The sequence below is a fragment of the Sinocyclocheilus rhinocerous genome, unplaced genomic scaffold (assembly GCF_001515625.1).
Source record: "Sinocyclocheilus rhinocerous isolate Xijiao unplaced genomic scaffold, SAMN03320098_v1.1 scaffold897, whole genome shotgun sequence".
In the NCBI taxonomy this organism is placed as follows: Eukaryota; Metazoa; Chordata; class Actinopteri; order Cypriniformes; family Cyprinidae; genus Sinocyclocheilus; species Sinocyclocheilus rhinocerous.
The window spans coordinates 234842-245295 of NW_015649224.1; the positions used below are offsets into that span (position 1 = coordinate 234842).

At 33.9% G+C, this 10454-nt stretch overlaps 2 protein-coding genes across 2 annotated transcripts in view; one reads left to right on the plus strand and one right to left on the minus strand.

Moving 5' to 3' along the window:
• Positions 1 to 3567, plus strand: part of LOC107710308 (annexin A2-like) — a 5058-nt gene extending 1491 nt beyond the window's left edge. Inside the window, exons 3-11 of the mRNA XM_016515053.1 lie at positions 44 to 157; positions 315 to 405; positions 1081 to 1160; positions 1319 to 1357; positions 1721 to 1811; positions 2311 to 2418; positions 2537 to 2592; positions 3240 to 3347; positions 3482 to 3567. Coding sequence (XP_016370539.1) covers positions 44 to 157; positions 315 to 405; positions 1081 to 1160; positions 1319 to 1357; positions 1721 to 1811; positions 2311 to 2418; positions 2537 to 2592; positions 3240 to 3347; positions 3482 to 3541 — 747 coding nt within the window. The 3' untranslated portion in view covers positions 3542 to 3567. The remainder of the gene's footprint in view (positions 1 to 43; positions 158 to 314; positions 406 to 1080; positions 1161 to 1318; positions 1358 to 1720; positions 1812 to 2310; positions 2419 to 2536; positions 2593 to 3239; positions 3348 to 3481) is intronic.
• A 2428-nt stretch (positions 3568 to 5995) lies between these two features.
• On the minus strand, positions 5996 to 7748 carry LOC107710318 (cell wall protein DAN4-like). Its single transcript, XM_016515061.1, has 2 exons — positions 7569 to 7748; positions 5996 to 6735 (listed from the first exon to the last, which is right to left on the minus strand). Exons 1-2 carry the CDS (start codon positions 7623 to 7625, stop codon positions 6316 to 6318), a joined length of 477 nt encoding a protein of 158 aa, XP_016370547.1. The 5' UTR covers positions 7626 to 7748; the 3' UTR covers positions 5996 to 6315.
• Between the last annotated feature and the right edge of the window lie 2706 nt (positions 7749 to 10454).

The following is a 10454-nucleotide window of genomic DNA, read 5'->3' on the forward strand; positions in this document are numbered from 1 at the left end:
TGTGTAATGTGTGTGTGTGTGTGTGTGTGTGTGTGTGTTACAGGAATTGGATGCAAGTCTGAAAAAGGTTCTTTCCGGTGATCTGCAGTCTCTGATACTTGAACTGATGATGATACCAGAGCAGTTTGAGGCCCATCGCTTACGCAAAGCCATGGAGGTTTGGCATTAATAACTAGTATAGTGCTAGTCTATGAGTATGCAGTTACATGTGTGTGTGTGTGTGTGTGTGTGTGTGTGTGTGTGTGTGATTATCAGCGTGCATTTAACTATAGATCGACATCCACTCAGTCTGTATTCATTTTTTGTGTGTTCAGGGTGCTGGTACAGATGAAGAAACTCTTTTAGAGATGTTGTGCACAAGGATGCCACAGCAGCTCTCTGACATCAGGGCTGCATATAGTCAAGGTGCTTTAGGAATTATTTTACTAAATGTAAAAATATTGAACCTTTTAATTTAATGAATGCAATTAAAAGCCTCTTGTTTTTTGGAACGTCTTACTTTTAACCCAGCTCATAGTAAATTAAAGCTTTGCATATTGTCATAGAGTTAAAAAGCTCTTATGCCAATTGCCCTCAAACTAATTATGTCACTGTCTAAAAAAAATAAAAAAATAAATAAGTTTTTCGTATGATCACTCAAAATGAGCACTAAATATTTACAGAGAATTATGTTCATATATGACACTAATTATTTATTGATTACTGGTGATTTTACACTGTAAAGCAACATAAAAATGCTGTAAATGACATTGCATTTTTGAGAAAAGTGTGGGGTCTGTAAATTTTTTTTTAATGAATAAAAAGTTCAAAAGAACAGCATTTATTTGAAATAGACTTATTTGGTAACTATGTAAAAGTCTTTCATGTCACTTTTCAATCAATTTAATTCATCCTTTTTTGAATAAAAGTGTTCATTTGTTTCAAAAATCAATCTTACTGACCCCCAAACGTTTAAACGCTAGTGCATATGTTATCACTATAATATTTAATTCAGTAAGAATTGAATATAACAGTGATAATTTCATACATTTTCTATCAGTCTGTGTTTGAATGTTTCAACATTTAGTGTCACTTTAACAGAGTATAAGCGGGATTTGGAGAAAGACTTGATAAGTGAAACCAGTGGAGATTTTTCAAAGCTCATTGTGGCGTTGTTGAAGGTAAGAAGTGTGGTAACTCCTGTCCTGAATCTCGCTGTTAAATATTTACCACCAAAACCAATTTTATTGTGTTGATACTTCATCAGCATGTCAATATCTCTTGCTATGTGAGTGATCGTGCTCATTCTCTCGGTTTCTTTCTCTCTCTCCTTTATCAGAAAGAGAATGGGCCAGGAATTATTGACCAGGATATAGCAGTGAGTCCATATACATTCATAACAGATTTGTCATTTTAGGATGAATTGTTCCTTTAAAAGATTTCTGGCTCTCTCAAAGGACTGCTTTCATGTCATATTAAGAGATATAGCTGACAAAGATTTAACTATAAAACCTATGATGTTGACTTTGCTTTGTTTGATCTGTTGCACTGCAACGGCCAGTACAGTGACCTCTAGATGACCTCTGAAGTTGAATTCAGATTGTAGATATTTCAGCTCCGTTAGATCACAAGATGACAGATATCCAAAGTTTTCTAAGAATTCCACTCAGATAAGATGCATATTTCATATCTTGATTTAATTGCCTGATTGAATTCAGTATATTATGATTTTGTTTTGCAGTCTTTATCTGAGGAGCTGAAAAACAAGAAACCTGCAGCTGATATTTGGATCAAATTACTCACCACAAGAAACCCAGACCATCTTAGAACTGGTGAGTTGCAAGTGTTTGTATACGTGTTTCTGGTCTAGCTATAATTTCAGGGACAAAATTGTTGGAAAATGTCTTCAGAAGATAAATGTGGAAAACCGTTCCTTAAGAACATTTAATCAAGAGGAAAATTGTTCATAAAGACACTAAATAACATCTTTAGTCTACAAATCTCAATGTAGGGATTTTATATTTTAAGGTATTTCAAAATTTGACCACTTATGCTTCTGATGAAATTATTGTGCATGAGAATTGTCAGAACGTTTCATTATTACTGTTTAATATCTGCCATTGTTGGCAGTCCTAGTGTTTAGAAAGGTTGTTGTTTCCTGTATCCTTGGTACAGGTGATTACTTATGTAAAGTTTTTGACAAATTTGACGCATGCAAATCCTTGGAACATATCCATATGTACTATTTAAGCTTTCTTGTATGGTATTTGTAAGGCTGACAACAACAAATATTTCAAATGTGTGTGAACAGTAATGTTATTTCTACTTCAGTGCTGGAAGAACTGGAGTTTGAGAAAGGCCAGACAGTGGAGGACGCTTTAGAGGGACATTTTAAAGGAGTCCTCTCTGGAGACCTCAAAAAGGGCTTAAAGACATTAGGTAAAACTGGTTTATGTGTGTTTGAGGATGTATTAATGTGTGTGTGCTCAATGTGTAATGATCAATTAATGTAAATCCACAAAGCATTTGCAATTCATCTCTTTCTTTTTCTCATCAGTGCAATGTATACAGAACCAGTATCTATTCTTGGCACAACGGCTCCAAACTATGAAAGTAAGCTTGGGATTTTTTTTATTTTATTAAATTTTTTTACATTTTAGAAATATCTATATCTTTATAAATGTCGTTTCAAAAAGCCAAATATTAATTAATGCCATTCCTAAATTATTTACTTTAGAACTTGATCTTGTGCATGATCAGGTTTTACCAGCATTTTGGGTGCCAAATGTCCCATCAAAGAGTAACGTAAAACCTAAAACCAACTCTATGATGGGCTAAAAATACAGAAAGCTTTATATGAGGGTTTGGTTTGAGGTTAGTGGATAGAAAATATCATTTGTTCAACATAATAACAACAGAAGTCCTAATCATCATAGAAACACGTTGTCTAAGTGTGCACACAATTACAGTAGTAGAATAAACGTACATTGTTTTGCATGGCAGGTAATGTATCAATAAAAATATTTTAAAGAATTTATAGCAAGTTATTCCCTGAAATACAACATGCTAAATCCATGCAAAGCACATGCAAATGCAAAACAGGAAGTTCTTTTAAACAAGTATACAACTTTATACAAATACTGAGACCACTGCTTGTTTATGCACTGTATAATGCTCAGTTGCCCACAGTCTTTGTTTTTATTTTTGTTTTGAAACGGCTATAGATGTGTTGACAGATACTATGTCCTGTACTCTTGTAGTCACCGGTGGTCCAGGGTGTGATGGTGGCTCACAGTGAGGAGGATCTATTGAGAGTTAGAGTGGCATACCTTCAGTCAACGGGAACATCACTGTACACGGCCTTACAGGTCTCCACACACACACACACACACACACACACACACATCTTTAAACCAGTCTTCACCATCATTTTTAATTCCAGCAAAGTAATGATTTTTTTATTTTTTTATTTTTTTTTTGGATTTCTTGTTTTTCTCAATAGAAGCAGTTTAAAGGTGAACTCCAGCAGGGTTTGTTGGCTATATGTCGTGCAGAAGATTAGAAGAAGTGCTGTATATGATACAAATGATAAACATTTACATGCACACAGTAAAAGCACATTCCATTCATTTTAATCGAAAAGCTTTGTGTCTGAATAAATAAATAAAATGTTACTGAGAATTGCAGCACTGTCCTTTATGAATCTCTGTGGAAGGCAATACAGTTTTAATAATGCAATTTTCAACTTTTTAAATACAATTTTCAACTCTTAATATCAATTTTCATGGCTTTTTATGTCAAAATTTTGACTTCTATATAATTATGATTGACCAAAGCATGACTTTTTTTCTTATGTAGCAGAAATGGGCTTTCATAGCTTTCACCTTAAATCTCTGGTTTATTTATTTATATTATTGCCCATTGCCCATGAGTTTTTAAAGGTTAAGCAGAACAAGCAGTTGTTGTAGGGCACGATTCAAGACTGGACTCTATCATGTTTATTTTTATAATTTTCACTTTTGTTTGTTTTTTGGTTAATAAATCTAAAGTTGATGGTGAAAATATTGTTTTGGGGGTAAAAGTTCTAGTTAAATGGGCTAGAGGCTCATAAAAGGCCTGTGAAAAGACCAGCTATGGTCAAAAAGGCCCCAAAACGCAGTTAGGGAAGAAGTGGGGAACAATACGTGAACTATTATATATTGTTTATTTATAATATAACCATGTATATACCTAGGACTTGGGGTAAAAGGCCCTCTAGTTGTCTTTATATTTAAATAAAACAAACTTATTCTACCATGTCTTTTTACGCACGTTAGTAATATGTATACACTGCCGTTCAAAAGTTTGGGATCAGTGTTTTTTTTACAGAAGTCTCTTCTGCTCATCATGACTGCATTTATTTGATCAAAAATACAGAAAAAAACAGTAATATTGTGAAATATTATTGCAATTTAAAATAATGGTTTTCTATTTTAATATACTTCAAAATATAATTTATTGCTCAAAGCTGAATTCCCATCATTATTACTCCAGTCTTCAGTGTCACATGATCCTTCAGAAATCATCGTAATATGCTGTTTTAATATCAATATTGGAAACATTTTTGCTGCTTATTATTTTTTTGGAACCTGTGATACTTTTTTCAGGATAAAAAGAACAGCATTTATTCAAAACACACTACCGTTCAAAAATTTTGTTGTAGAGAAAAGTCTTCTCTGTCTTGCTAAATAATGCTCAGGAGGCAGAGTTCCAGAAGTCAAAATTAGACTTTATTGCAAGAAGACAACAAAGCCGAGATGCCTGCAGAACATCTAAATCTGTCTCTGTCCAGGCTACCATCTTTGTACAATTTCATTATCGGTCACTGTCCAATGAGCATACAGACCACTTGTTGATACATCATTCCCAGGACTTTTCCACAATTGTCTATTAGTTTTCATAATGCTTGCTTTCATTGTAGAAAACCACCTGCTAGTCTGTTTTCTTGTTTTCAAGAAATAACTTCTCTTATCTACCCGGGTAGATTAGACCCGGCAAAGTTGCCGAGGCATATGTGACCCTGAACCACAAAACCAGTCTTAAGTTGCTTGGGTATATTTTTAGCAATAGCCAGAAAAACATTGTATGGGTCAAAATTATCGATTTTTCTTTTATGCCAAAAATCATTAGGATATTAAGTAAAGATCATGCTCCATGAATATATTTTGTAAATTTCCTACCATAAATATATCAAAACGTAATTTTTGATTAGTAATATGCATTGCTAAGAACTTCATTTGGACAACTTTAACGGCGATTTTCTCAGTATCTTGATTTTTTTGCACCCTCAGATTCTAGATTTTCAAATAGTTGTATCCAGATATTGTCCTATCCTAATAAATCATACATCAATGGAAAGCTTATTTATTCAGCTTTGAGCAGGACCTGGAGGATTTTTCTGAACAGCAGGCGGTTTACTGTTCAGGACAAACAAGGGACTCATGAACAACTATCACAAAACAAAACAACAGTCGTGGATCATCCAGGAAATGACACACAGTATTAATATTCAAGGGTATGTAAACTTTTGAACGGGGTCATTTTTATAAATTCAGTTATTATTTTGTATTGTGGAGTATATATAAACATCCGTTATGTGAAATAGCTTATTCAAGACAGTAGGCCACTAAATAAAAAATAACGTGTAATTTTCATGATCCCTCTTATTTTGTGAAAGACATATGCATCTCATATTCAGTATCAGACTACTAAATTTATTGACCCAGAAACATGAAGTCAACTGGATTATTTGTCATTCTTATCTTGTAGATTGTAGCTGGACTCATTTGTTTAATGTTTTCCTAGGATGTAATGAGACCATAAACTGAGTAAAAGGAAATGATTGATTTTGCTTAAACTATTTTAGTCCAGAAAAGGCTCACTTACTAAACAGTAAATACATTGCTGTCACATTAAAATGAAAATCTGAATTAGTCTTAACTATGAAAGACATACATACAATCAACAGATCCTTTTTTTTATTTCAGACAGTCACTATACATTTTTCATTTGAAATCTTAGGTGCTTTTTTAGGCAGTCCTCATTTGTGATGCATCAAGCAGGTTTGTGCAACCATAACAAACATTCAATCAATAAAACTATTATCTGTTGTTCAGTTTTGGCTTATGCTACTGTAAATGTAATAGTCATTTATATACTCATTAATAATTTATATATAAAGTATATACATATAGTCTATACTTTACCTTTATATATTACTTATATTCTATTATACTGTACTACAGTACTTTCCAAAACAAGCTTAGCTTTAATCCAGGGTGCTGAATCAAATAATGCTCAATTCAACATCATGTACAGCAGGACGGATAGAGTATAGCTGATGATGGTAACTGTCAGTGAGTCGCTGGATGACGTAGTCGTCCAAATTGAGGTCTGTCCTACTGTTGTCATGGTGGCATTCACTGGCGTTGAGGAATTTGTCATCGTGGTCATATCAGTCATGTTGCTTGGAAATTCAGTTGTTTGAATCATGGTGGGCTCTGAAGATGGAGACGTTGTGGTTGGCTGATCTGATGGAGTTGTCACAGGGGCTTGAGTTGTATCTGAAGTATTTATGCTCGTTATTATGGGTGAAGTAGTACCAATTGTTGGAACGGTGGGTTGAGCTGTAGTTTTAGTTGAAGTCTTTACAGTTGTTGGATTTGTTCTTGTAACTGAAGTATCATCAGTTGTTGCCAAGTCAGTTGTCCCTTTAGTCTTTTAGGGAACAATTTAAAAGCTTATTAACCACTGCCAATTTTAGATGTTAAAAATAAAACATAATACAGTGTTTGTTCCTCAGATTTCATTGGTGTGAAACTTCCCCTTCCCTATTACTGTTCTCAATAATGTAGTATAATTGTTGTAAAAATAACTTGAGAAATAATTTCCTTCATATTTTTTCTTGTTATCCAGTAAAAACATCTGAATATCTTTGAAGCATGATACATTTACTTGAGAAGCGGAACAGAAGTCATTTTATTACTGTTTCAAGCATAAATCTCACTATGTTTTGTTAGTTTTTTGCTTAAAACAAGAAATACAAATAATTTAAGAGATTTTATTTTTTATTTTTTATTTTTTTTATTTTAGTAAGATGTGTAGACATTTTTACTGGGAAACGACAGAAAAAGTACAGATTTTTTTTCTGTATATTTTACTTAGACCACTGACAAAGAGTTTTTTTTCCTTGTTTTAAGCATAAATCTCACTACGTTTTGTTAGATTTCTGGTTAAAACAAGTAATAAAAATAATTCAAGATAGATTCTAATAACAGGTCATTTTTAAGATGTTTAGACTTTTTTTATACTGGAAAACCACACAAAATTATTTTTTTCATTGTATTATATTATATTATATTACAAAAAAGTTCAATATTTGCATTCTCATATAGCTTTGAAAAGAGTTTATCAGAATCTGACCTTGTCTTAGCTTATTCAAGACTACCCGGAGGCCACACATATTTCAATAGCATATGATAATATTGTAAGATGTCAGCATTGTGTGAATATAAAATATACAAGTTATTGATGGATGTGTATGTATTTACCTGAGACTGGGAGACCAGCACAGCCAACATGCAGAATCTTATGATCATCCTCTTCATGATGGAGAGAAAACTGTAATCAGAAAAGATACCACAGAGAATGAGATTTGCTTCAAACTGCGACCAAGCCAACAGATGCGCACAATGTGGCCGTGTCCTTCCTCCGCTCTTATATAAGGTTCATCTATGAGCAGTAATTATGTCGTGTTCTCATGGTCGTACACAGGTGTGGATTAGTGAAAACTCTCAGGCTGAACAGCCACTCCCTGGTCCAGGATAAAGGTGGTATTTGTTCTGGGGTGTGTGTCCAGCTTTTATTGATTTCATGATGTTACTATTTTATGGATTTTTACTGGTTCACCTTTTTCCTGTAAACCGAAACCAAGCGATTGTCTTATTCGCCTCTCATATTGCATGGTAACATGTCATCTTTTTATTTAGATTCACTGTGTTAGAAGATCATTTAAATGCGAATGTCTTGATTTTATGCCAGTGTGGTTTCCCAATTTTCTCATTATTTAACCCTCCCTATTTTCCAGTTATACTTTATAACAAAGTGTTAAGAGCAGATTTAAGGATGTAATAATATTTCTTGGAAATATCCTTTTGCTTCCTTGTTCCTCTGGATCATGTGACCTCTGGAACCTATAATACTCTCAATAAAGATATACACTTATATTATCAAGGCATCATTTAAACTCACAACTCAAGTGGAAAGTTTGACTGACTTGTATTAACGTCTGTTACCTAGCATTACATGCTGTTCATTTGATTTAGAGCAGCTTCTGTTTTCTTCTTCCCAATTTTTTTTTTGCTCATCAAAACGGTTTGTTTCCTCTATTGCCAATGTAGGTCATATTGATTTGAAGAGTGACTTTGTTATAATAAAGGATAATGTGTGTGTGTGTGTATATATATAGATGGCATTCAGGCTTTATGCTTACGTGAAATTAATAAACAATTATGAATATATATATATTCTAATCCTAACCTAACAGTCTACTTATACTCTAATGAGAGTTAGTTGATGTAGTTGCGTAACAATGTCTAAAGTGGACCACTGAAATAAAGTGTAACCGAATCTTTTAACACATTATGAATATTTTTACTATTTAACCTGTCAATTTATGAAAAATATGCTGAGACTTTAGTTCATATAAAGGAAAGGGATCTACTTATTCTGTAAAACAAATACAATGTACACATAAGTTCCTTACATAAGTTAATAAGTACACATACGTTAAGTTCCTTAAATGCTTTTTTATAAAACATTAGAATTCTGCTGGAAATCTGTCCATTTTAGGGTTAGAGTCCATTATGTTTTATTTTTTTATTTTATTTTATCGCCAATCAGGAAATAAATATATCTCAACCTCTTGAAAACTGACTTTCTGATTCATCAAGTAAAACAAGCACAATGAACACAAATACAAGACACTCGTTTTATTAATAAGTTCCTTAACAGATGCTTTTAATAAAACATTACATTTCTGCTGTAAATCTGTCCATTTTGGTATCCCATAGTGTAGTTACAGTGCATAAAAAAATAATTGCTGTGTTATTAAAGTCTCCTGTTGTTCTTTTGAAACATGTCATGTCATTCTACCTGTACTGTGACAGTGCTGACCTTCACCACAATGAAGTTGAACTATATGCAGATAATGCATCTTTCATGAAAATGTCTGTGTACGGAAGCTTACAGTTTTGGTCAATTTGTGAGACAAATAGATTCATGTTACTCAAGTCATTAGCATGTGTTTTTAACTCCAGTCAGCAGAAGATTTGAGAATGAAACCAGCACCATTTAAAGTAAAATCAAAATAAGTCTATGTATAAGTGAAAATAGTTTACATACAGTCACGTTTATGTATTTATTGAAATTAGTTATTTTATGTCCTTATAAAATAAAAAATATTTCTGAATGTCAAGAACTCTTTATTCATTTTTTTTCTCACAATTATTTTATTGTTTATGTGAAAACATAATTAAAAATAAAAGAAAGAAAAGACAATGTTTTATCATATATATAACAGTGGAAATTAACAAGCTAAATTATTTTTCCTTATTGTAGTGGCTCTTGATTTCAGATGGTTACTCATCATATTTCCACACCACCAGAGATTGCCAACTGCTCATTGCCACCACAGGTACATGGACACTGGCAGGAACAGTAGACCGAATGAAGCGCTAAGTTTGGGAATTCGATTTGTGGTTATCAGTGTGCTCTTAATCGTACTACTAGTTGGGTTTGTTGTTGCTGCTGCTGCTGTTTCTGTTGCTGTTGTTGGTGTTGCTGTTGCTGCTGTTGTTGTTGCTGCTGTTGTTGTTGTTGTTGTTGCTGCTGCTGTTGCTGCTGCTGCTGTTGTTGTTGCTGTTGCTGCTGGTTGCTGTTGTTGTTGCTGCTGCTGTTGTTGTTGCTGCTGCTGTTGTTGTTGTTGTTGCTGTTGTTGTTGCTGCTGCTGTTGTTGTTGCTGCTGCTGTTGTTGTTGTTGTTGCTGTTGTTGTTGCTGCTGCTGTTGTTGTTGCTGCTGCTGTTGTTGTTGTTGTTGCTGTTGTTGTTGCTGCTGCTGTTGTTGTTGCTGCTGCTGTTGTTGTTGTTGTTGCTGTTGTTGTTGCTGCTGCTGTTGTTGTTGCTGCTGCTGTTGTTGTTGTTGTTGCTGTTGTTGTTGCTGCTGCTGTTGTTGTTGCTGCTGCTGTTGTTGTTGTTGTTGCTGTTGTTGTTGCTGCTGCTGTTGTTGTTGCTGCTGCTGTTGTTGTTGTTGTTGCTGTTGTTGTTGCTGTTGTTGTTGCTGCTGTTGCTGTTGTTGTTGCTGCTGTTGTTGTTGCTGCTGCTGCTGCTATTGTTGTTGTTGCTGCTGTTGCAGCTGCTGCTATTGTTGTTGTTGCTGT